The sequence below is a fragment of the Crocodylus porosus genome, unplaced genomic scaffold (genome assembly GCF_001723895.1).
Source record: "Crocodylus porosus isolate Cpor-Errol unplaced genomic scaffold, CroPor_comp1, whole genome shotgun sequence".
NCBI classification, from domain to species: Eukaryota; Metazoa; Chordata; order Crocodylia; family Crocodylidae; genus Crocodylus; species Crocodylus porosus.
Genome location: NW_017728886.1, coordinates 95864989 through 95892406, shown reverse-complemented (window position 1 = coordinate 95892406; position 27418 = coordinate 95864989). Strand labels below are relative to the sequence as shown.

The 27418-nt window shown below is 41.8% G+C and overlaps 1 protein-coding gene across 1 annotated transcript in view; it reads right to left on the bottom strand.

Moving 5' to 3' along the window:
- The window catches only part of CNTNAP2 (contactin associated protein-like 2), a 1403431-nt gene that overhangs the window by 550214 nt on the left and 825799 nt on the right, over positions 1-27418 (bottom strand). The window contains exon 13 of the mRNA XM_019535795.1: positions 23240-23359. Within this exon, the coding sequence (XP_019391340.1) occupies positions 23240-23359 (120 nt within the window). The remainder of the gene's footprint in view (positions 1-23239; positions 23360-27418) is intronic.

Genomic DNA, 27418 nt, shown 5'->3' with positions numbered 1-27418 from the left:
TGGCTTAAATTCAGCCTATGTTACTAGTGACCAAACCATTACTGCACAAAGGCTATTTAATGGCTTATGTGAAATAGCACCTTTGTTAATGGGTATTGGCACACAAAGATTTATGTAATTCACTGATGAAAGCAGGTATTATAAGAAGGCTTTTGTTAATGTCGCTTTGGGTTATATAACCAAGTAGGGGGATCTAGGGTAGACCCTTCTCTTATATTCATGAGTTATATACAGATAGAACTTCACTGTGTTCAGAGGTGTACTTAGTTTACAAAACTGTGCAAAATGAGTGAAAATCCTGGTGTCACTAAAGTCAGTGAGAGTTTTCTTATCAACTAAAATGGAAGTGGGATTTGACCTTATACAGGTTATTTATAAAGTCCTTGCACAATTTTAAACTTTAAAAACTTTGGATGTACACATGATAGAAGCAAACTGTAAATGGCAGTTTAAAACATAACTCAGTTTTAAGACAACACAGTTTAAATTTCTCAGCTTCAGCATAACCTCCATTTTTGATCCATCGTTCAATCTGATTTTCCAACTCATAGAAAACATTTTCTAGTTCCTGCTGAGTGATTTCATGAATTGCATTTGTGATCCTTACCCTCAGCAGAGCTTACACTATGCTAAAAACTTAATGAATTATGCTATGCTTTCAATCGCCATTTACAGTTTGCTTCTATCATGTGCATATCCAAAGTTATTAAAGTTGCACAAGAACTATATAAACACCTTGTATTTGACAGCTCATCAGGTTCACAAAAATTATATTCACTTGAAATATCTGATATAGATATAACTGCTTTGACTTCATTATAAAAATGGCTTTTTAATGCCTGATATTCCAGAAAGAAAGCAAGAGGGGAAAGACATTTGATTCAAACAGGATTGTACCTATAAAAGTCATTAAGAATTTCTCCATCCATTTCAGCAGATACAGGAATAGGCTTATACATGCATAACTCTATATTTCTTGTGCCTTTTCTATTTTTTTTCTTTTGTTATGTTTACCAAGAAATTAAATTGGGGCATTTATGATCAACTATGAAACTTTTTAAAGCTTCTTAAAATTAATACTATGAAACTGTACACTTTTCCCTTATATTTAACTGTGCTTTTCACATAGCTGATGAACATATATATTATGACATGACATGGTAAAAATATGAAAGGTTGTGATTTTTATCTTTTGCAATGTATTGAAATGATAAACACTAATGAAAGAAGCCCTTTAAAAAGATGCAGTGAATCAAATTATTGGAAAATCTTGCAGGGAAAATATCATGACCAATGTTGCTTTGGGAAATGAAATGAAAAAAGAAGGCTATTTCATGGTAAGTTGTAGGACTCTTCTGGAGATGTTATTGAAACAGTAGACAAAGAGAACCTTATCCAGATCACTAGAGATAATTTTAAAATATTTGACACAATTACATATAAAAGGCTGACATCAAGGGCATCTTGAGGAACAGTGTAAAGATCACTCAGATGGGGCTCTCACCCTCCCTTCCCCTGCCAGCCTGGATCAGGCTCCCAGTTCCCTGCTGACCTGGGCCTTCTGCTTCCTCCCTGCCCCCCTGACATCCCAGATCCTTGCTCACCCACCTCACACTCCCCTTCCCTGCCTGCTTCCCCAGGACAGGGCTGCCAGCTACAGGTGACCTGGGTGCTGCTGTTCTCTAGGGGGGGCTCAGCCCAGAGAGCAACTGTGGCTCAGTGGTAGCTGCAGTGCCTGCGAGTTGGGTTCCCTTTCCCTATCTGTTTCTCTAGGACAGTGCCAGCTGCCATAACTGAGCTGGGGACACAGATAAGGCATGAGGGCTGGGAGGACAGGGGGAATCCTGAGGGTGGGAGGTATAAGCAGAGAAGCACCAAGGGACAGGAAGGAAGCCCCAGGGGAGCCCAGAATCAGAAGGCGAAGGGGACAAGGATTTTCACTTTTCAGTACTCAGGTCCCTGCTCACCCAGGGTAAGTCACAGCTGTGCAGAGAAGGTTTTTAACTTGAATATGTGACTGCTCTGAACTCGAGTTAACAACAACACTGATTACCACTTTGAGAAGCCTAAGTGAAAGTGCAACCAGGCCCTAATATGAAGGAAGACAGATCATTTATGTATGTAGTTTCACAGATGGCAGTTGTAGTTCAGTTTCGGTTAAAGAACGTTAGAGTCAAACTAAAATTAACATTAAAAAACCTAACTACTCAGTTATTTTAGCACAAGGGCCATTAAATATGCAAAGCCTCGAGAATTCAGCAATGTAATGACTGTGAAACTGGCAAGTGGATTTATCTTTTGAGAAATGAATGGCCTTGGGAATTGTCTATCTTTTCACTGTACAAACCAGCATGCTTCCCTTGAAGTTTGACTTCTACTATGTCTTAGCACTCATCTTGAGTACACAAGCTCAACAGAGATCAAACTACCCCAAACTTCTTCCTGTTTTTCTCTCTTAGAAACAATATCAAAGAATTCCTTAGTAGTGGTCTAAAACAGGGAATCTCATAATAGTGATAATGTAGGATTTTGAAGTTTTACTGTTAAATACCATGTATTTTAATAATATCTATATTTATATGGGATCTATCATAAAAAAAAGAGTTTTAGCTAGAGTTTCTATCTGAGGTGAAACTTTGTGAAGCTGTCACTTCCTTATGAATAGGCATCCCCATTCCTTTCCCTTGAACCCCATGAGAAGTCAGATCAATAGTGGTACATTGCTACACATTCTAAAGCAAACCTATCAGATTTTTGAAGGTTCTATACCTGAATCCCAGGGCAAACTGGAAGACAGTATCCTGAAATGGCTGGAAAACTATTACTGAGCTACAATCTGAAGAACACGTTTTCCCTTTTGGAAAAACAATGCGTATCCACAAAGACTATGCACAGTTGCATATCTAACAGGAAACTGGGTGTCTGCATATCTAGATGTCTGGATGTGCTTGGAGTTATGGCAAGGCGCAAGTATGATAACTTGTGCCTCCAATTAATTTTTTGAGTAAAAAAAAAAAATCAGTAAGAAAGTGCATCTGCAGAAGGGAAAGCTCCCTAAATGTTAATGTCCAGTTTAGCAAAGCTTTTATGTATGCTCTTAACAATACACATTTAAATAAATTAGCAAAGCATGTAAATATATATATAAGCCCACAGAGAAAATAGCTCCATTTCAAGACAACTGGACAACTCAACTGCTCACAGTTAGCATCTGCTTTCTTCCTGACTCAGAATTAAATCATTGATAAATGATTAACGCACCTAGTTCCAGTTTATGACGTGCAGTACAAACCCATATTGTTTGAATACTTTTTTAGCTTGCTGAAAATTCATCACTCCAGCATCATAAAATGTTGCCAGAAAGTACACAGGGGAATTAAGACATGCTTAGTTACATTGTATACTCAGGTACTTTATGCAAAATTTTATTCTCTAAACTCTCAAATGAAGTGTGTGAATTAAACTTCACAATAGTCATGGTGATATAAAAATCATTTATAGTATATCAGCAATGCACCGTCTAAAAGATAGCATTCTGGGACACCTTTGGTTTTAAGAATGGTACATGATGGCATTAGAAAATGAGAAAGTTTAGTAGACTACAATTACAAACTTGAAGCTTCAGATTATGACATTCAAAGAAGTGATTATACCACTCTCATTCATTTGTTTAGTTTCAGTTTTGGTCTAAATCAAAGGTGACAGATAGGGCTAGAGATCTGTCATGGTAAATTACAGAAAAAGGCAAAGACTGGTCTTGGAAAAAAAGAAAAATGTCACACAAATTCACATGAAAAATGTCAAAAGTCACAAGCTGTGCTATTTAATACACACACACATGTCTAATTTTGCAATAAAAAGCTCTTTAAATCTATTTAGGTAGGAGAAGCAGTGCTATGCAGATTCATGTCAGCTACAGACTTTAAATCCCCACCTACACCCAATTAAAAATCCTTTTGACATGATAACTGGATAAGAGACTGACTACCCCATCATGGCCTCCATGTCATTTATCTCTGCCCAGTCATGGGATTTAATCATTCTTTTTCAATAGATAGCACAGATGTGTGCTTTTAGATTAAACACCCTGTAAAGAAACCTTCCCAGAATTTACCAGATTTTTGTGGGGTTTTGTCCCTCATGGATAAATACTCTCAAACAACATGGATCTCAGTGACCTGTACTCTGTTCTCCTTCAGAAGATCAATCTCCTTGACTCCTGGTTAATTTGGACTCAGCAGGCATATGCTGTCAGGGATCCTCTTTAGCCCAGCCTCAGAGCTAGTGAAATTCACAGTGGGAGCATCTACATGAGATGTTATGTCACTGTAGCAACAAACTACAGCAACATAGCTCATTGTTACAGTAACGCAGCATCAGCAGTCATGAGCTGTGACACTGCTGCTACTGTGAGGTAGCAAGGGCTACTGCAAAGTAGGGTAGGAAATGAACTGTGTTGCGCTGAGACTGCACAGTACCGGTGGTTATAAAGCTTTAGCAAGTATTAAATGACTGTGCAGTAACAACTAAACAATTGGGCACAGGTGTAGATGTACCCAGTCAGAAAGGAAGCAAAATGTGCAGAACCTCAATGTGCCCATTCCTTTGCACACACCAAATCATGCAGAGAAGGCTCCAGAGGGCTTGGGGAAGAGTTTTACATCAATTCTCAATAATATATCAAAAGGAATATTTCCACTGCCAGAATTACACTCTTCTTTGGTGTCCACATTGACTTGGGTGACCGGCAGAATGAAGGGGATTTTTATCCGCTTCTGATTTCTTGCCACCATCTGAATATAGTATGACCAAGTCTGGCATCCCACCACCCTACAAACAGATCTTCATTACTTTTCATGACCTTAGTTCCTTGAAGATGTGGATGTCTGCACTGTAGGGTTCAGCTAGACATATACAATGGGCTATGATATGATTTTAGTCACATGTGTGATGCATGTCCTCTCTGGGTGAGCACGCGTAAGATTGGGACAATGCAAATGAGGGCAGTCCCACTCTGCTCCAATGCCCCATTCTGGCTTTTGATATGAAGCTGTGGTACCACAACAGTTGCCTGACAATGATTAGTGTGCAATTTCCTGCTTTGTGCCTCAGCCTCTAGCAAGGAAAACACTTCAGAGATCCTTGAGGTCTCTTTCCTTGGAGACTGAATTGGGGCTGGCTGTGATACATCCACCTTTCCTCAGTGGAAAGCAACCATCCCTAGTGGTCTTTAACCTGCAAGAGAAGCAAGCAATGGCTTCTTGTAGTGCATGCATCATTTGGGTCTAGGTCAGGAGAGCAGAACTTATAGAACTGCTCCAGACACATTAACTCAAGCACCTCCATGCTTTTTAACTTCACAACAATATTTCCATTTGCACATATATTGAAGAGATAACTCAAAACAGGAATTACAGTGTATATTCCTCTTTCCTCTAAGCCTCTGAGGTTTCTCCCCATATGCTTTAAGTATCAATTTGAGCTTTCACAGAAGAGCTTGTTTATAATTTTCCTAACTGGCATTCTCTGCTTTAGGATATGTTGGTGTTTGGATCCAGGGAACCTGCCTGTCATCAAAGGGAACAGGTACACACATCATGTCGTCAGAGTCTATTCAATTTAGTTAAGCATATTTAAAACATGTGAGATATCAATTTAAAATATTCCATCTGCGGAACCAAGTAATCAGGGATTGTCCCATATGATGGACCCTGGTGCTGTTGACACGCTTGCTCCATTTCAGGATTGTGTTGTTTTTGCTGTTCTTGAACTTGAAAGTTTCTCTACTCCAAATCCTATATCTCAATCACTTTATTGGTTTACAACACCCACAAGTGAATAAGAAATAGGCAAGAAGAGTCAAGACACAACAAGGTGGGTTGTCATTAAAGCAGTGAAAACTGACTCTAGTTAGAAGAGTCATCACAAAAGCTTCAAGTGTAGGTACTACCATGTGTACTAGACAGGAAATATTGATCTATCAAACTAAATTTAGAGTGTCACTGAAACTCCACACAAGCATGCAGAAATCTCCTTTAAGGATAAAATGTCAGTACTGTCAGATCCAACAGATTTTCCTGACTCTATAAATTGGGACCATCTAGCATTAATCAAAATTATAAAAATGAATGTATAACCTGATATACAATTTTCAATAGATATTAATAAAAGTTAATATGTAGTTACTTCTTAATCAGCAACTAGGCAAATAGATGCAAGTGAAAACCTAAGTAGATTACGAAAGATACCACATTTTCCTCATCAGTGGAAATCCAGGCTTACCCTCTTGCACTCAGGGCAGTAAATTAAGAAATGTTTTCTGGTCTAACAGTTCACCTACAGATACATATTTTACTGCACGCTATTCTTTCACTGTTAGGATAGTGGCCAAGATGTAGAATGCCTTCAATTTGCAAATGAAGAGAACATTTCATTCACCTGTTATAAAATCAAACCAAAGGAAAACCTATTTATCTATAACTATAGCAAGTAACAACGTAGTTATGCTGTTATAAAATAAAGCATGGTAGAAGCCTACGGTACACACAAAATAAAGTATTTTTTTCTGAATTCCATGCACACTATTGCATTCCTGCTTTTTCTTATTTATGAAACTTTGATATGGGAATATGACATTCAACTCCCACAGCTACAGATAAGCCCCTAGAACGGAAGCTTGCTAAGAAATTTGGGAGAGCTAGGAACCTAATTGAAATTGCTCCCCAAGGCCTGATCATAAAATACTTTCTTTCTTGTGCACATGCTTTCATAAGCTCAGACCAGATCAGGTTGTCAAATGCAATAATCTGTTTAAAAGAGACTATTTCTTATTGATAAAATAATTATCACAGAACTAATCAGGCATGACTAATACATTCTTCACCCCCCGCCCCTACATGTACTAAAGCATGGAAATACTGGAGACACACAGGATCCAGTTCGGTGCTGGCTGAAAACCATTCAGAGCCTCTTCAGGTGATTGACAGTTGTACTAGCTGCAGTGCAGCTTCCATAAATCACCCAAACCCACAACTAATGTGAACAAACAACCATTAAATGGACAAGCGTTGCAGTCTTTATTCTTGCTTTAGACACTTACACAGATTCACTGATTTAAAAAAAATGCCTCCCTTGATGTGGGAAATATAATAAATAAAGTGACCTGGAAATAATAGACCTGTGGGAATTCAGAAAAGTGCTGTCTTGCTAGCTAGCTCGAAGCAACATCTCAAGGCTCATGAAAGAACTTTAAGACTTCTCTCGTCACAGTCATCTTCTCCATGGAAATTTTGGAGTCCTGAGAGACTGTTCCCCTTCTGAAGGTTATTTCTGCTAAGATGAATGAGATTCATTGCTACAGCTCTGATGCTAATGCTGAAAACATTCTAGTTAATGATTGACACTACCATAAATAAGCCCCAGGCTCTCAGAGAGACTCCGGTGTGATTTAGAACAATTACAGTGGAATGAAAGCAAGATGCATGTGCCACTACCAAGTAATAATGCCCCTCTTTAAATCAAATGGTGCTGGAATGCTGTTAAAATAACCATCACAAAAGCACATAGTGTATGTGCTATTGCCAAGGGTGGATCCCGAGTGGATGCAGCAGTGTAGCTGCAACTTGCTTTGGACCAGAGCACATTTCAGGAGCCACCAGCAAGGTTTTAAAGTTCCTAAAGCAAATGAACCCTGCCTTGTCCCTTCTCCTTGGTGCTCAGAGGCACATCTCTCCTCTTCCTTCCTCTTGCCCCACCTGCTTCTTTCTCTGCTGTCCTGGGGGCAAAGGAAGCTCCAGAGCTCTTCCCAGCAGGGCCGTACTGGGGCTGAGCTCAACAGGGAATGGGAACAGTGGCAACAGTGCATTGTTGTCACATAACTTGTAGCTTATACTGCAAAGAGGTGATGCGAAATATTTTTTTAACACTGTTCATGGTGCATTTGTTTTAAATTTGTGCTTAGGCAGAAATGTAGTGCCATATTTACCTGAAGTCAAAATGACCCTGAATTTAAGATGACCCCCCCCAATAATGAGATGATCCTATATATGGAAAATGTATACATTTGTTATAATTTTCCATGTACAGTATCTAATTATTTGTGGACCATCTTAAAACTGTCCCTATCACCACTGTAGGGGGGAAAGGTATGGGAGCTGGGGAGGCAGTGGGGGACAGGCAGGTGGTATGGAAACAAGTAGTGGGAGAAGCCAGGCTGCTTGCCTTCTGCAATCTGTGCACCCCCTGTCTTCCACTTATCCCCTCTTTTGTCTTTCCCCTATAGCTTTGGTTCCTTCTCCCCATTCTCCCCATGTCCCCCCATTCCACTTCTGCCCCCCACAACTTCAGACCCCTTTCACCCCATATGCTTTCTCTGATGCTAGCTGTCTCCATCCCCACTTCAGCCTGGGGCATGGAGCAGCCTAGCCCTGTAGCAGTGGTACAGAGAAGGCACTGCTGCTACAGGGCCAAGCAAGGATTGTGCTCCATGCTTCAAGATGCAGCAGGAATAGTGGTGGAGCAAGGATAAGCTGGGTGGTGGGCAGAAGCAGTGTGGGGGGTGAGAGATGAGGAGGGAGGGCTACAGCAGCTGTGGTTCCATCTGCAACCAAGGGGAGGGGGGCTAGCGTTAGGGCTGCACAGCCACCTGCCCCCCTGCAGCCTCATACAAGACAAGAGGTTTCCTCCCCATGCACACATTAAATGCAGGGGCAGGGGGGGACCGCATCTTAGAATCAAATATATACAGTAATTTATATATTTAAAAATACCAGTGGATTTTTGTCTTGTAAAATGTGAAGGAAACAGTAAATGACTGTCATTCAGATCTGTCACAGCTGCCAATTTGAAAACAGAGCTCTTTGGGTACTTGACAGACAGCAAGAGCTTTCAGAGAACCAGATCATTTCCTCCCTAACCTGTCCTGCAGGAGTCTTCAGTTCATGGTCCTTCTATTCTTACGGAAAAGGGCCACCAATATGTCCTGGCTACAAACTTCTATATACAACTTATGAATTCCTATTCATTTTGTGCATCTTGCAGAATAAGGCAATGAAGAATCATTAAATTGTGGCAGTTCCCATTCATACAAGAATACCTTGGGCCAGTAGGATGGCCACATAATAGGTAAAGCCAGTTTTCTCTGAACTCATGAGGGTGGACTGGGGGTTTAGCAAGTGGAAAATCCTTAATGAGGAGAAAATAAATAATTTTAAAGTTGGATCATGAACACAGAGCTGAGAGAACTCAAAGTCCACTCTATGAAAGGGAATCAGAGTCTGTGCCAGAAAGTATTCTAGAGAAGCCAAAGAAAGCATCAAGGCTACATCTGACTCAGACCAAAGGGAAGCTTAAGAACATAATGTGGTGGGAACCAAAACATGGAAACCTGGTGAGTGCTCATATGAGGGAACTGTGCTGTGAAAAAGAGAAAAAGACTTCTATAGGCCTTGTCTGTTCAGGGATGTTTGGAAAGTAAGCTAGTGTGTGAATTTAGTGTGCTAAATACTCAGCTCTAGATATCTACTGAAGAGTTAGAAAGCATGTCTAATATGCTTATCATTCATATCATAGCTCATTCTGCACTCACTTCTCAGTGGTGGAAGACCCTTGGAAGGGAACCATCAGAGAATTATTCTGCATTTGCTGGGTGGCCTGTACCAGCAACATTGTCTGTATGTGTATGTGTGCACATATACTAAGAGGGATATCTGCAGCAGCTTGCTCATTGCTGAATTTTTCTTTTTATAAACCATATGCCAGAGCAGATGAGAAGAGGCAGGAAGTCCTGAATTTTTCATGGTAAGAGTTACCTGCCTTTCTGGGTCAATTAATTTAGTGAATTAAACATCAGAGTGCAACACTGCACCCCGAACAATGATTAGGGAGTTTAAGTAGAACAAATTTCTCTCCCTCTGTTTAAACAGACCACTTTTTAATATACTTGAGTATGTAACTTACTAATAAATGAACTTAATATGCTGTTTGCCATATGAACAGATTTTGTTTCCTTTACATGAATCTACTCTGAGCTATTGCAGTTTCATGCAAACTAGAAAAATGACATGAAAACAATCCCCACTATTTGCACTATGGTCTTTTTAAGCTCCTTTTTGCTAGATGAGGAGTTTGTTTTCCAGTACTTCTGCCTGTCAACATGACAAACAACAACACTTCTCACCAACTATATGACAAGCCTAGGAGCCATTGTTTAAAATGTTTGCTCCTTCAGGGCAAGGAAACTTTTAGGAGAGGCATATGAGTGGAGGAGTGTTTGCAAGTCAGGGTATCCAATCTGAAACTACTAGCTTGTGACTACCAAGTACTGAAATGTTCCCCAAAGTCTGCAAGCATACACTGAAGAACCAAGAAATCTTTTTTTGTGGAAACAGATGTACACACACACAAAAAAGAAGACAACAATTTTATCCAGATGTAAAGTAAACTGGAATAGTCTCTCACTGAACTTCTTGCACTGATTTGTGCAATGAAAGCCTTTCATGATGAAATGCCTATGTGAAGCAGCTAGTATTTGCCTCGGATTCAGATTAGGCCAATTCAGGGGACAGTGATTCGATTTGGTGATTCGAATCACTGTCCCAATTGATTCAGAGATTCAGCTGCTGCTGAATCAGCTGAATCTCCAAATCATACAGGCCTCATCCCCCACCGGTTCTCCTGGCCCCAGCAGTGGCTGCCCCGCCTGCCCCAATTCCCAGCACTTCGGAAAAAAAGTCCCAATTCAGCAGCTGCTGCTAGGTGGGGGGGGGAGGGGGAGGATTCTCACTGCCTCCCACTGCCCCGTGCCACATGGGGGGCTCTGCATGAGCCCCTCAAAGCCCTGAGGCTGCGGCAGGAGTGGTGAGTCCCAGGGCTTTTCTCCATTTTTTTTCCCTTAAAGGGCCAGAGCTGGGGCAGGCAGGGCAGCAATGGGGGTGGAGGACTAGAGGAGCGTGGGGGGGTTATGGGGCTCAAGGTAGAGGCCCCCATGCAGTATGGGGCAATGGGGGGGCAGCAGTGATCACCTCCCCCCCCGGCAGTACCTGGTGAGCACCAGGGCTTTTCTTTAAAGGGCCAGGAGCTGGGGGGGTAGGCAGGGCAGCCATGGGGGTGGGCTGGGGGAGCGGACAGGGGATGAGGGAGCAGGCAGGGCTGGGGGCTGGCAGGGGTCCCCCCATGGTCCCCTCCCCTCCTCTCCACCAGCCTCCCATCTCCCACCCCCTTACCAGCTGCAAGTCTGATTGCAGCTCCCTGCTGCAGCCACCAAGGACTGCCCAAATCATTGAAGCTCTCCGAATCTTTTCTAAAGATTTGGAGAGCTGTGAATCAATCTGGACCTTTTAACTGGTCCCCTGAGTCAATTCGGAGTCGGAGATTTGGCCACTGAATTGCGCCGAATCTCCTCTGAATCGAATCACCACCCGAAGTTTCACACAGCCCTATTTACCTGCTAAAGACATTTCATTTATATCATTATAGAAGACCCTGTCTTAATGTAAATTCTCAGGGTGATCTGTCCCAAGAGACAAAATCCAAACAGAAACAGAAGTGCCGAAGAAACAGCTACTTTTAATAGAAGAGCTCAACAGAATAAGCTTTAATTAATAGCTATTCATGTCCTATTTGGCTTTTCTGTTGTTGTTAGGCATTCCTGACCACTTTGCCACTCACTTCCACACCACACAGATCTATCAACGTATTTCTTGAAAAATAGGCTTATATTTTAGAAGTTCTGTAATATGTAATAGTGTTTTCTCTCAATCTAGATACTACTCTTCAATTCCCAAAAAAGCAGGCATTTCCAGGAGTTGGAGATTATGGGTATCTTGTTTGCTTCAATGTTGTTTTTTATTGAACTACAAAATTTACCATCTGCATTGCCGTGTTCCTTTTCAGTGTCACTTTGCCGTTTTTGTCTTCTCATCCACAGCTACTCCTCCTGTGCTTAATGAAGCATTTTAACATTTAGTATGGTTGTGCCTGTGCTCTGCATGTGTAGTGACCTCAGTATGAGTGCTACCACTGGCTTCTGTTGGTATGCATGAGGATACAGGAACATATGACAGTTGCCCTGTCATATACCGTTCAGAGCTTAGAGAAAGAAATGGGGAGAGGAAGAAACAAACAAATGAAGAGCCATTGTTCAGGGCAACTTGAAATGTACTATTAAGGATCAACATTCAAATTTGTCACTTATTCAATGGCTTCCACTCATATAGATGGTCTAAAAGCTGGTATTCTAGAGAAGGGCTTGAAAAAAAGGCAACAATTCATTGGATATTTTAGAGCTTGGATGTCTTTTCCACAGGTGCATATTAGGCTGTAGGGAATTTTCCTTTTGTATAGTTGGTGACTATAGTGCCTGCATGAAGCTTTAAAGCAGATTCCTACAATCCATATTAGATATCACTAGGTCAGATGGTTGAACTACAGGGTCTGCAATAAGACATTCATTGATCCATTTCACACACCCTTGAAAGAAAGGGTCTGAAATAAGGTATTCATTCTTGACCCCGTTTTCCCACAAAAATCTCTTGTTTCTCTTGTGGGGACAGTCCTGAGGCTTTTCAAGCTTAAGTCAATATGGGTTTTTGGATTCAATATGGCATCACAGATACTTTACAACAAGTAATTCAGACTGCTAATCTATATAGTCTCCATATTCCACCATTCATGGAAGTTCCTATTTGTCACCTTCTTTAGAACCAAATGATGGGTTCTCTCCAATCCCCCCAAAAAGATGGAGCTTTACTGTCATGGCTGATATTCCTTTCCTGTGATTCTAGAAACCGTGGTTATACTAAATGACCTTCATTTTCCTGATTGTGAGAAATGTCCTTACTTGGCCAGAACAAAGGACCTCAATGACATGGCAACCTCCATGGGCTTTGGCAGAATCCTAAACACTACCTGAAATTTCAGACTTACATTTTCTCCCGTCACAGCTCTTTTCTCTTACTTATCTTATTAATTCTCACTCTCATAGTACTTGTCCCTTCTGTATTAAAAAAGAAAAATTATCGCATCTTTTGCAATTCTGCTGTGAAACAATGAATAAATGTTTGAGCAAGAGGTGAGGGTTTTTTTTTTTAATTTATCTTTTATCACAAAAAATCCTTGCGCCTCACGCATTTCCTGGGTGATCACAGCTACAACACTCCTACCCTATTACTTAACATTTGTATACAGTCCAGGGGTCTGCTTTTTAGCAAAGATGTGGAGAAACTAGAGAGGTTCTAGAGGCAAGTGTCACAGATTTAAAACAGTTGAAATGCAAGCCATATAAGGAAAGGGTGAGAGAACGAGGTGTTTATTCTGACGAAAAGGAAATCATTAAGAGGAGACATGATAGCAATTTTCAAATATTTGAGAGGCTGCCATAACTGAGGAGAATAACTTTTCCCTTGAAGCAGGGGGCAGAAATAATGAAATGGGTTCACACTACAGCAAAGCAGATTTAGATTATACCGGAGGGTGGTGGTGGGGGTGTGAACCTTCCTGACTGTCAGAAAAATGGAACAATTGAACACGCTGGCCAGAAAATTGGAAAATCTCTTTCACTGGAGGTTTTCAAGAAGCATTTGCTTTAGATGGTATAAGAAATAGTGCATCCTGCATTCATTCAGGAGGTTGGACTAAATGACCCTTGAGGTCCCTTTCAAACCTATCATCCTATGATTATATATGAGATAGCAAAGAGAAATGTATTAAGCAGCCTAATGCTACAAGGTCTTTGAGTGGCTGATAAAACCTTGTGCTGGTGCCTGGCTTTTTTTTTTTTTTTTTACACTAGCAAGACAGTAAATAAGTAAGATTCAGCACTAAAAACAGAACCTGAATTTTCTATCAACAGCAGCTTCATCCTCTCTTAACTTCCTTTTTTTCCCCTCCTTCTGAAAGAACATTTATTACCATCTTCAATACCATCTAACAAGAATGGTAAATAGTTTTTCTACTATAAAAACTGTACCAATAAAATGGGAAGTATATAAGGGATATTGGTAAAAATGAAGGCTCTTCTTAATATTTGACATTCAAATGTTTTAACTACCTCTTTCCTTCTTTTTCTGTACCTTCACTAAAAGGTTAAAAAGCATTTTCAATGTTCACTATTAGACTGAATGGGCCAACATCTCTGTATCCCTCCTCCTGGCCTATAATACTGTACAGGGTCATTTTTAACACCTTTGATTCTGTCCAGCAGCTGTTCATGTGCACACTCTTATTCTATATTAACTGAAAGATAGTTAGTCCCTCAGTAAGAGTGAGATAAGAACTACCTCACACTTAGTGTGGGGCAGAAACCAATTCATGGACAACACCTGACACAATATACACTTATACCCTAACTTGTCTTGAGATAGCTTGTACAGGTCACCATACAGCAGTGTTCTCCAACCTTTTTAAGTAGGAGATGACCTCTGGCATTTAAAAGCAACCTCAAGATCTACCGTGTGCCACCTCCCTCCCCCCCAGCCTAGCAGGTAAGTCTGTGGTGAGGGAGTGGGGAAGATTGAAGCAGAGGTAGAAAAAATTATTTGGGGGCACATCTCCCCAGCAGGAAAGTCTGTGGGGGAAGGAGTGAGGGGAGGGCAAAGGGCCATGGGGAGCAGGGTAGATTGAGGCCCCAACCCTAGCCCCACTTCCTCCCTCACAGCTGGGACCTTGATCTGCACCCCCAAATGGTGGAGAGGGAGTGAGGGGGGCTGGACACAGCTCCAGTGGGGGATGAAGCCATGAGATGCTCTTCCGGGGGCCATGGCAAGCAGGGGGAACAGAGCCTGGCAGGGCATGGGGGTGTGTGTCCCTTGAACTGCACGCTGGCCAGGCTGGCTGCCACTGTGGGCTGGGGCCAGGGCTGTGCTGGGAGCAGGGCTGTGTGTATGGGGGGTGCAGGCACCTGAAAATTTGCTGTAACTCCCGCTCCCAGCACCACCACCCAACCTGACCACAGTGCAGCACAGAGCACTGCTATGAAGAACACAGTGCTGCCTTCCCCTTCCCCCCTGGACTGGCGAGGGGTGGAGGGTTGGAGCTGAAAGGCAATGCCACACTCTTTATGGTAGCGGTCTGCTCTGTGCTGCAGTGTGCTGCAGTTGAGCCAGGCAGTGGTGCTGGGAGCTTGGGCTATGGAAAATTTTCAGGTGCCTGCAGCATCCCACATAGCCCCGCTACCAGCACTGCCCAGCGTAGCCCCTGTCCCAGTCTACAGTGGCAGCCAGCTCTGCTGGGCTGTGTGCTCCCTGCCTCGCCACAGCCCCTGGATGAGCTGCTCATGGCTTTGTCCCCCACCCTGGCTGTACAGGGCCTGCTCCTGCTCCAGCTCCTCTCCCTTCCTCTCTCACTGCTGCTATAGCCGCCAACACTACCTGGCATTTGGGGGGGGGCGTGCCCCCCATCAGCTGCCATTGTGGGCTGGGCTTTGCATCCCAAGCCCAACTACAGCTGGCCTGGGGTAGCCCAATGCCATGTTTGTCCAGCCGCTGGTCTGAGCCTCATTTCTTGCCTGCCCAGCAGTGGGACTCATGTGGTGTCAGGCCGCACACAGGTGGGTTGCAACTGGGCTCAGGGCACAAAACCTAGACCAAAATGGTAGTTGCCTCTGCTGCACACAGATGGGGGGGGGGCACATGTCCCCTGGGGCCTCCACCGGGGTGCGCACAATGGCTGGAGTGCCCCCGCCATGCCCCTGGATGAGCCACCAGGGCTCGATCCTCCCACCACCTGCCTGGCTGACCAGGGCCCCACTCAACTTACCCCTCCTCCTGCCTCTGCAGCACTGTCCCTGACCATAGGGGCCTCAATCTAGCCCCCACCAAGTCCCTCCCCCATGGATGGACCTGCTAGGCTGAGGGTAGGGCAGACACATACATGCATGTGCGCTCAGCCTCCCACTCCAGCCTGGGATTGAGTCCAAGAGGCTGTGATATGTACCAGTTGACTGAGATCCACCGGTTGGTGGCCACTGCTATACAGTTTCACAACATTCTTTGTCCATGGACAGGCTGCAAAGTGAAATTCCTTGCAAGACAATAAGTAAATGTAAGGACTTAAAACTCTGTGAAACTGACATATATGTATGCTAAAGGTGCAGTTAGATTGTCAAATTAGCCCTCAGGCAAAATGTCCCATTTGAAAAGCCAATTATACAGGATATTTGAAATAGAATTAAATATTTACCACTCTCAGGCCCTTTTCATCAAGTATGTGGTGATGAATAGCACATTTATATCCATGCCATATGTTTCTACATATGTCATAATAAAAAGCACTCCAGTGACCCACTTTTTACAGCAAGGAGAGACAATATCATGGAATATGACAGTTACAGCTGTTTAATACCTGTTCACAATGTCATTACAATAATTACTACATGTACCATTTTTATAAAACACCAAGAGAAAAGTTCCACACCTTTGTATAAATGGTAGGAGTGAGACAGGCAGTGAATTTAGTTAGTACCTTAAGGTGTGTGAAGGTATAAGGCTATATTGCCCTGACCCACACTGGGGGAAAAAAGTAATGAAAGATTACAGAAGTGTGAACAGGTACGCTGCACTACAGTGGTGATATAAAAGCCTACATAGACAGCCTTAATGCCATCAGGTCCTTACACATGTTCTGGTAGTATACCTTGAAGCTACCTAAATCATGGGAGAAACAAGATCATAAGAACACTCCTTTCCTACTGCAACCCCACAGAAGTCTAGAGAGCTCTTATTAGTACTCATATACTCACTGTCAACAAAGACTAGACCAAAGACTGATTTCTTCAGCGGTAATGGTTTCCATACATTCATTTCCCCATTAAGATACTTAAAGGGCAGCTCAAATTTGTTTTTATGGATACTTAGGATTGACAAACTGACTTGAATTATTTTTTAAATGAAAAATTCCACATCATCAGGTGCCTTTTCCAATAGGACTGGAACCTGCATTGCCTGAGGATATGAAGGAATAGGGAATAGGGATTTGGCAATATCAAAATGTCACAAGAGTTCTAGGCTAAGTATAGACATTCAAAAAGCCTGAGGCAGAATTGATCTAAGTTACATGTTTTAATGTAAGTGGAATAGGTTACGTCACTGGTAAATGAGACACACAATTGCCTTTTCGTGCTGGGAGGGGGAACACAGGTTTCCTGCACTGGCCAAGGCTAGCAACATGGGGGCACTCCTGCACACCTTCCAGCATGCTCCATGGGCTCCCTGGCCTGCCAGAAACTGTTGAGCACCCAAGCCACTCTTGACTGGGTGCCAGGCATGAGCGAGCATGCTCCTTTCCATCTCTAATGCCATCTGGCAGCCACGGGCATCTGTCAGCTGCAGGCAGCAGGACGGCGGGGAAGGAAGGCATCAGTGTCTTTGCATAAACCCCATCACAAAGCACCCCATGATGTACACACAGACCTGACAGTGAACCCAAGAGAACCCAATGCGTGTGGTCACAGCATCACAGAGGCTGACCAGGCTGCTGGTCACAGGCAAGCATTCCCCCTCCCGCGCCACATATGTGCAGCTGACTGATGCCTGTGACTGATAGGTGTCATGCAGGGGCAGAGGGGAACGCTTGCTTGTGACCAGCAGTCCAGTTGGGGTTCACGGGACTGTGCCCATTGAGCTCCTGTGCTCAGTGCCAAGTGTGTGGGTACATCATAGGGTGATTGATGATGGGGTGCAGAGGTATGGCCTGGGAAAGCAAGTGCCCAGGTCCCGGGGTGTGTGAAGGAGACACAGAAGCCTCCATTTCCCCATGTCTTCTCCCCCTGGCTGCAGCTGACAGATGACCAGAGGCAGAAGGTGGGGCATGGGAGAGAGGCTGTGCTGGCTCAGGTCTGGGAGAGCCAGTGCCAGGTCTGTGTAGCTGTGCCTGATTGCAGAGGTTCTCCTGTGCTGTGTCAGGTGTGTGTATACAGCATGGGATGCTTGATGACAGCATGCAGGGTGGGTGCCCAGGCCTTGGAGTGTATGCAGGGGACAGAAGTCCCCGTTCCCCACCCCACTGCCTGGCTACTGCTGACAGATGGCAGGAGGCAGGGGTGGGGAGAGGCGCTGTGCTGGCTTGGGTCTGGGAGAGCCGAGTGGCGAGGCCTGCTGGGAACTTGGGCAGAGCAGCTGAGTGTGGATTGAGTTCTAGCATGCCCCCCTGCAAGGGGGGTAGTGGGAGGCTGCAAAGGCACTTGGGATGCTGACAGGCAGCAACCTATCTTGAATCGATGAGGGAATTGGTACTGAAGTTCGATGCACCAGTCTGACCTAAATCAATTAAGCTTGAGTGAACATCAATCCAGGTCTGTCTTAGACTGGGTTCCAGCATTTTTAGATCAGTCTGTGTGCATTGAACTTCTGTTCTGTTATGGTTTTAGACTGGTTTATGATCATATAGACTGGTAAAATGTAATATCTGTATCTGGCTGTAGTGAAGATCCAAGACAGAAGCAAACCAGATCCTTACAAATGAACTCTATAACTTTTGGGAGCCCTCACAGAATTCAGTTTTGGAGTAACATCCTAACTTCACAAACTAAGCCTTCTAGTATAGGGAAATGAACCAAAGCAGTAAAACCGAGCAAAATAGAACTTTTGTGAGGTTTAATTTTGGATTCATCTCATGAGTTTGGCTAATCTTGAATGCAAATTAATACTGTACAATATGTCAGGCCACAGTAAAAAAAAAAAGAAAAAAACAACCCAAAACCCCCACCTTTGCATAAATGCATTCTTCTGAAAGGCTTAAAGCTACAGCTGGACAAATGGTATAAATGCGGATTTGCAAATATTACTGCAAAGTGAGTTTGGTATGCTGATATTCACCCAGTTGTTAGTATTTATGAGTATTTGGACAACTGTTAGGCATCTCTAAACATGGTTCTAATTTTTAAGGCCTTACTAATTTAATAGTAAATATGAAATATCAAACAAGTTAACTTTCCTATGAGGACCTTAATTTTTATGCTTCCCCTTTTTCATAATGCAGCACTGTGTTTGGGGACAAAAGGAATAGCTTTTTTGTTTTGAATATAAACAGCATTTTAGAGAAAAAATCAGATGGTTTCTGGTGCTCTTGTTCTTTACAGATACATTTTATTCTGTATATTTTGCTTATGCTCAAGATAAGGCAAAATATTTTAAAAGACAGCACATTTTTTCTGCTACCAGAAAGATATCTCTGAAGGGCAGAACTCATCACCATGACACATTCCTGACTACTAAATCAAGACACTTTAAAAATATTGACATGAATTAAATTCTAGAAATATGGACATCTGTCTACTGAACTGTGGTTTTCTCTTCAGCTTTTCTAAGGGAAGGTGACCTTACTGACATACCACTAGGATCCCTAACTTGTTGCTCTGACGCTTTCTGGTAAAAAGATGAACGCAATATTTTCAAGACCTGAGAGTCAGAGACTTTCTGGGTTGCAGATGGCTGATTTTTTTCTGTTTTTGGCAAAATATATTTAGAAACTGGGGATAGGGTATTAATGTACTAAAGACCTAGTCATTCAAATTTCCTCTTAAAACAAATTGGCAAGTTTGGTAAGCAAGGTCCACTGATGCCTTCACAAAACTAAGAGATATAGTCGGTATACACGATGAATGAGGAGAGACTGAATGCATTTTAGATCGAATAAGCATCGGGTTCTACACTGGTCTTAGGGCCTTGTTACACCTTACTCTGTGTTGCACAAATTTTGACTGGGGTTTGGAGTAGTCAGGCTTCAGGGCTCCTCTCCCATTCTGGGCTTTTCCCTTGCCCCCTGCCCCTCAGGACTCCCCCAGTTCTCTCCTCTGCCAGCCCTGGGGTTCCCCCGATCCCTCAGGGCTCCCCTTTGCCTTCTGTCTCCCCCTTCACTTGGGGCATTGGCTGCCTGTGCTGTCTGTCTTAGGGAAGCAGGCAGGGAAGGGTTAACCTGCCTGCTGGGCCACTGCTTCTGGGCTGCTGCTTTTCCTGGCTGCCTGCCATTGCTGGCCCAGACTCTGGACAGGCCCCTGTCACCTGCCATGGAGCCCAGGCTGCTCGTGGCAGGCAGCAGGGAGGCTGCAAGCAACTGCACTGGGGACCACAGTGTCCTCGTCTGGCTTGTTGCCGACAGCAAGTGCGTACACACTTCTGGGTGGACGGCAGGGAAGGGGCTGGGGCTGCACTGCCACAATGAGTATTGCGCCTTTCCAGGTACCTGCCTTTGGCACTCTGACATCTTACAAGTTGAGGTTGCAGTTGTTTTTGGTACTCTGCCCAAAAACTTTGCTGACCCCTGCACTAAGGTGTAGCTTAAAACGGCCATGCTTTAGTGTGGAGGCAGGCAACAGCCCACCAGGCCATCCTATCTGCCCCACGGGGCCCTAAACATTTTAGAAAATTCATATTTATCTGCCCCTGGCTGCCTGTTAATGCAGCCCTCGATGGCTTGCCAAAACTCAGCAAGCGGCCCTCTGCCCAAAATAATTGCCCACCCCTACTTAGTGTAACATGAGCTGGGTAACACAGATCAGAGACAAACCTGCCATGTGAGTGGTGCAACTCTGAGCTACATAATGAGTGTTTAAAAACAGTTTTCGCTGTTAAGTGTGTGGACTATTCAGGAGCTAAGAGCTCCAGAAGCTGCCCAAAATTACCCTGTAATGAGGTCCTAAATCACAGAGCTTTGTCTCATTTTAAGCAAAACATTAATTCTCATTCATCTAATAGAGTAATTTCTTCCAATATAACTGCAATGCATGTATTTTCTTGAATTCCCTATTGATTAGTTCACTTCATACTGTCACGTTAAGTATCTTTCAGTACATTTCAAAAGGCAACAAAAGATGCACATTGATATTATTTTCCTTTTTCCATCTGAATCGATGTATTTCAGACAATGCTACTTCATTTTTTGATCAAGATTTAGGAAGTAGGTGATCTAAATTGTAACAGGGAAGACCTTAGTTGTTTATTCGAGATATTTATAATATTTTTATGGGGAATAATAGAAACCAATAAAAGTAACAGGGATAAACTGCATTATGTTAAGGGCTTTTATAATTTGTCTTATGGTCAATGAGTGTTAGAACGACCTTCTAGTTTTAAAAGCAGAGTGATTAAACTTACTTTCATGCCAATTTTCACAGTAATACTCTAAATCGTTAGCATTTTAATGGAGGAATAGTTCTTTCAGAATCTCATTTATAGTTTTAAATAGAGAATTATATCTGCAGTAAAACAAAATATATTAAGCAGGAGTTGGTGGCAAGATTGATTAAAGCAGTGGTTTTCAAACTTTTTCATGGAATGCATTACATCTTAATGCAGATGACAGGTCATGGATCATCTACACTCCGCGTTACCATCCCATCTCATCAACTGTCCAAACAATTTCTCTCAGGCAACTAAAACAATTATTTAATGGAACAGTACTATTAGCATGACAAGGTAGTTTCTAGTTTGGAGGAAATTAGTGGATTTATTTTGCTGTCTTCTGGTATATTTACTACTTAGCATATGTCAGAGGTACCAAAATCCTAATCAGACATACTTTTTCATGTCCAGCATTATTATTGCAAAAAACAAAAAAAAACCCCAAACCACTATATACTTAAATTTATCCTTGAATAGCACCCAAAGCAACATACAGCTAATGCTGAATCTTGCATTTATTTTCTTTAGCAGCGGGAAACACTATAATATATCAGAGGGTCCTGGCATTGTTTCCTGCTGTGGCTGCCTGTTTACTTACTGATACAGTTCAAGGTTCTGGTTATGGTTTAGATGGCCCTAATAGGCGAGGGACCCAGTTGTCAGAGACAGCCTTTCCACCTATGTTTCATTGCAACCTGTTAGACTTGTCTCCCCAGCCCTGGCAACTTTGGTATAATGCCCAGAATCTGGATGAAGCTCATTTTTCCAGGTCTACATTTTAACATTTAAAACAGCCTGCAGAGGAGCAGGAGCTAACTGGCTTTAGGTAGCTCTCCCTCCCATAAGTCCTCTTGATCCTCAGTTGGAATTACCTGACCTTGTCCCATTTTGCTATGACAATCCTCTCTACCAGACCCAAACAGGATGGATGACTTCAGGTTCTCCAATACTGCCTGTCACCACTTATGGTAGCAATGATGATCTATGCTACTATGGTTTCTGTGGTTTCTTCAGATTAATTATACAGCCTGCATCAGAGTCTTCTAAAGCAAACAGACCACAAATTTGTAGCTTGCTGATTTTTCAGGCAACATTTTCTTTTCTTTTGGGAAATTCATAGAATAAGTAAAGATTTGTCTTGTGGCAGTTGCCTGGAATCTACCAGTCCTTGCATTTCCTTTTAACTAGGGTCAGCTAAATGCCAACATAAATTATGCCATGTTTAAACACAGGAAATGATTAAATAATTCTTTGACCATCTCAGCAACCATTTCTCATTTTCTTTGCTCACTCCCCATGGCTTGATGGCGATACTGTTTACAGGATGGAGTCTCTTTTCCTGTTCCCTTTGTCCAAAAGGGAGGGAGTTGGGAGCATAGGTGGCAGAGGCTCTGTCCCTCAGTACCTCTCTTTAAAGGTTACAGGATTCTTCTTTTCTTGGAGTATAACCACATGAAACTGAGAGGCAGTTAGCCATGTTAGTCTGAAGTCAAGCAGAAAGCAAGGCAGATTTGCACATTTATAAATTAACTAAATTAGAAATTTATAACATAAGCTTTCATAGAGTGGTAATTTCAACAAAAGAAGACTGATTAGAAAACAAAGAGAACTTGAAACAACAGAAATTGCATCTTTAATACTACAGAGATGCAAACACTTCTCCAGCTAAACTGCTTATTGTTAGATTAGGCAAGAGAGAAAGGGTAAAAGATGAAAAAGTAAAATTCAGTCCCTACCTGAACATTCTGGTCTGTCCGTGAGTATTATGTTATCTAGACAGAAACAACACTATGCCAGATCCAGATAAACTTTTTACTCCAGGTTTCCCTGATCAAGTCCTGCTACTTCCCAAGCCAGATTTATCCAATTACTTAAAAACACTGGCTAAGTGGCAAGTAGGCCACTGAGGATACAAACCCTCTTGAGTGTTAGTAAATAGCTATATTGCAAATGTTTAATCACTTAGCTCAGAGATTACTTTTTTCAGACTACCCAAGCTTCTCATTACAAACTCGTAGCATTTGTTTTTCTTTTGCCATGCAATATGAATTATGTACAAGTCTCCAGACCCTCTGTCACACTGTCATCTAAAAAAATAACACAAAATTAGTACATTCCATAGTTACCTGTCATGTTGCAGTAAACTTTCAAAGGTCCCAGTGCCCCACTGCCATCTGGATCTATCCAGTACTGATTTGAGAGTTTGCCCAAGTGTTTGTATGCTTCACAGGAGAGTTCATAAAGAGCTGGAATAAAATAAGTACACTAAAATAAGAGACTTTAAGTTCAGCAGAAAATTAATGCAATCACCAAAAACTTCATTTTAGGATCCACAGTAGTGATGTTATCTATTAGTTATGACACTTAAATTGATAAAAGGAACACTCTTTTCCAAGCTAAGATAGTCATTAAAGTTGGCTATAGAAACCTTGATGCAACAAACCATACCAATTTTTGGAAGAATACCAGAAAAGTGTTCCAATAATTTCAGCATATCCCATTTGGGGATTTTTGAATGAAACATTTCAATTTGCTTTGAAATTATTTTTGATAAAGGATTTTGTTTATACAACATAATATAAAATAAAAGAACTGATTATAAAAATAAAAGAACTAAAATGAACAATTTCTATTGAGAAAAAAGCCTTCCAAAGTCTTCCAAAATTATCTTCAGATAATTTGAATTTCAAATTCTTGAATTCCATCATTCATGTAATTTTTATCCTCCGCATACCTTTGCTGGTAAATTTTCCAATAATCCTAGAGAATTTAAACATTGAAAATTCTTTCATAGATTTAAATTGCATAAGGTCAAACATGTAAGCATTTAGGGTTAAAATTATGGAGTTGCTGCCATTAAAAAGTGAATTAACACCACTTGTCAGCTGATGTTATACATAATATCACAGGTACCCAAATATAATGGTGACTGCTGCAGTTCTTGTAGTAGAGAATACATTTTCTTCTGACACTCCTGGAAGTGTCTTTGCTGGTTGTGTGTGTGTGCATGCGCGTGCACACACATGCACTAACCCACAGACATATACATTCCATTCTAGATGTTAAACTAGAAGAGTTGCATATTGTTTCCAAAGTAAATAAGTAAATGGATCATTTTCCTGAGCAGTTTTTGTAACAAAAATGAACAAATTATTTTTGGTAAGATCTACATTATCTATGTTACTCCAGAACCAGATGGTGCAGCTTTTTTGTTTGGAGTCAATCAATCAACTGCTAAACAAATGAAATGTTTGTTTAACCAGATTTCATATCCACTCTAAAAACCCATCTAATTTGTTGGCAAGTCCTACAAATGATCTCCTTGCTATGACTGGCTTTATTTCAAATGTCCATAAGGACAAGCAATTCTGCTGGGCTTTACATGATCAGTGAATGATGGATCCCCCTTGTTTAAAGGCTTCCAGCCAACTATTAGAAAACAAGATGAAGAGGCCAGAAATATACTACATTTTCTGATATACTGTAAGAGAGACAGGTGACTGTGCGAGAGAAAAAGAGAATGTCTCTGACCCCCTATACTCTAGTGTGAAAAATAAGAACACACTGCAAAATATATTTCCTTGTTAGTTAAGGGTGATTTAGTTTCATAAATTAAAATTATACAGAAAGCTAAAGCTTCCAATTAAACAGCCATTTCCTTTCCCCACATCTCAGCTGAAGCTGACAAATATTCTCCTTCTATAGAGACTGCACATGTTTTTAAAGACTTGATGCAGATATTTAGCATCCTCTTGAGTTGCAGGGAACATTGAATAAATTACCATATTCATTTAAATAACGCATGTACCTGCCTCCAAATAATTATCCTTCCAAAACTCTGATGCTGGTTTTAAACGAGGAATCTGATTCCCACACCTGAATGGAGGTGCAGGGATGCAAGAATGGCTGCCAGAGGTCATGTTTCCTTCCTGTTCATATCGAGGAGGGGCCAAGTCTCAGCCAAAAACTAATGCCTGTCACAGCCACTGAATTAGCAGCAGCTTTTGGCTGAGCAAGTAAAGAGGACAAGCAAGACTGTCCCTCCTCCCTACAACCAGAATTCAACCATGGCTCTGGAAAAACATTTTTCATTTTTCCTTCCCAAAACAAGTTTTTGTGTCTTCTTTGAGGGTATATGAGAAAATATGGTATAGAAGTTTCCTCTCACCCTCCCCCAGAAATGTTTTTAAAAGCTAACCACACATAGTTTTGAAAGAATCACATTTCAGTCAGTGAAAGCAGCTTAGTAGAGAGTGTGGTATTTCAACAGTGCCATAGCATGGCAAATATGGTAACTACACTTAAGAAAGGACTGTTTCTTAGCAAAACAGCTTTACTCTTTGTAGAGGAACAAACCATGTACCATATAGGATGCACTTGCCAAACTGCTAAATGCCCTGTGAAATGGCATAAAACTCTATTGATTTAATTGCTATGACACTATCAAAAATACCTTAACAGCTGTAGAGGGGAAAACAAAAGAGTTAATGGAAACTGTTAACCATCTCACCTATATATTAGGAATGATATAGTTGGGGATGGTTCTGCATTGAACCGGGGGTTGGCCTATAACTCCTGAGGTCTATTCCAACCCTACTTTTCTATGATGCATTACATTCAACATTTCTGGATAAAGAATGCATCTCCTTGATTAATTTATTTCATTAGGTACCATTTCTTCCAACAGTGCCCAATGTGTGCAAGGTATTCTGCAGACAATTCAGATATTCATGTATTTCTTTCCTTTTTCAAAAGCTGACAGGATAGTTAAGAAATGATAGGTAATTATGCAGTAGCACAGATGAAGGTGCATTTAAATGTTGACAGCCCTGAAGACAACACTCCTCTATTAAGTTGCAGATGAGACAAGTATTGGCAGCAAAATGGAAGCTTTCCCTCTGCACCTTAGAAGGAATCACTTGTAGTTCATTTTATTGAGTTATCATTTTTCAAGTATCAGACTGAAGTACTGCACAAGGCACAAATATAGTCTCTCCCACAATGAGCTCTAAAAATCAGACAAAAACATGCCAGAAAAATCTCAGGCCTATTGACAAATTACGGTTGTAGATCAGTCTCTCCCATATGGACTTGCATGTAAGTAAGGCCTTGTAGGAAAAAATGGGAATTAAGGAGGGTTTCACAGAAGAAAGAACAGGAGACTGGTACAGCAGGATGAGGAGTGATAGTGACAAACAAGCCACTTAGAGTGCTGACAAATGTGCAGGCCCCCACTCTAACTCATGGCACTTTCCATAAAGCAGCAGGGATGGGCTGGACTGCATTAACCCAGCCGTGATTACATGACAGAATGACCCTAGAGAACAGAAGGTCTCTAAGATGCTCTGAAGTGGAGCATCTTCATCTGATCTCTCATTTGATGAGAGTTAATTTGATGTGCAATCAGTGACTTTTAAAGTGCTCTGCAGCCATGCAGGTGTGTCGTGGCATGGCTATAGAGAGCTTTCAGGGGGCTGATCATGCAACAAATGTAACTTCTGTCTGCACTCATAATGACAGTAGAAGAAGGAAATGAAGGGATCAGAGAAGCTGCCCTATTCACAGGAGAAGGGTGTTAATTAAGATGCAAAACAGAAGACATAACCAGGTTCAGTTTGTATAGGTTTTGAAAGCAGATGTGAAAACCTTTAAATTGGATTTGCTTGACAAAGGATGCCAGTAATTGTAATTTTTAGAGGATAGTGACAAGAGTTTGGGGAACCATTAAGTGCTGGCGATCATTTCGACCCTTATATGGAGAGGAAAGTGAAAGAAGAAACAAAGAAGAGGAAGTAGCTATAGAATAGGAATAAGAGGATAAGCAAACATTTTATCTGGAGCAAGAGCGAGAAAAGGTTTTTTGGGGTTTTTTTTTAATAAGCAGAATTGTAGAGAAAAACCTGTCTGGAGTTGCCAAGGACATGGGTATATGAAAATGAGGAGAAGAAGGATATGTTAGAGGCTTTGTTTTAACCATATGCAATTTGGAGGAGAGATTGAACCTCTAAAGGGAAAACAGGGGAGACTGAAAGAGATTCAGGCATAGATACAGGAGACAGACAGACTTAACAGTCTCTAAAATGGTGACAACATAAGCAGATGAAATCACAGAGGCAGATGACAGAGTGCAAAACAGAAAAGTACCACAATCACAGCTCAGATGAACATTAACCCAGACCTTTTACTGTTTTAACCTTTCTCTTGGAGTGCTATGTCCATGTTGATACAAAAAAGTCATAGGAAAATACAGTTGGAAGTGGCCTAAGGAGCTAATTTAGTCCATCATGACCTGGTTTTCCCTGATT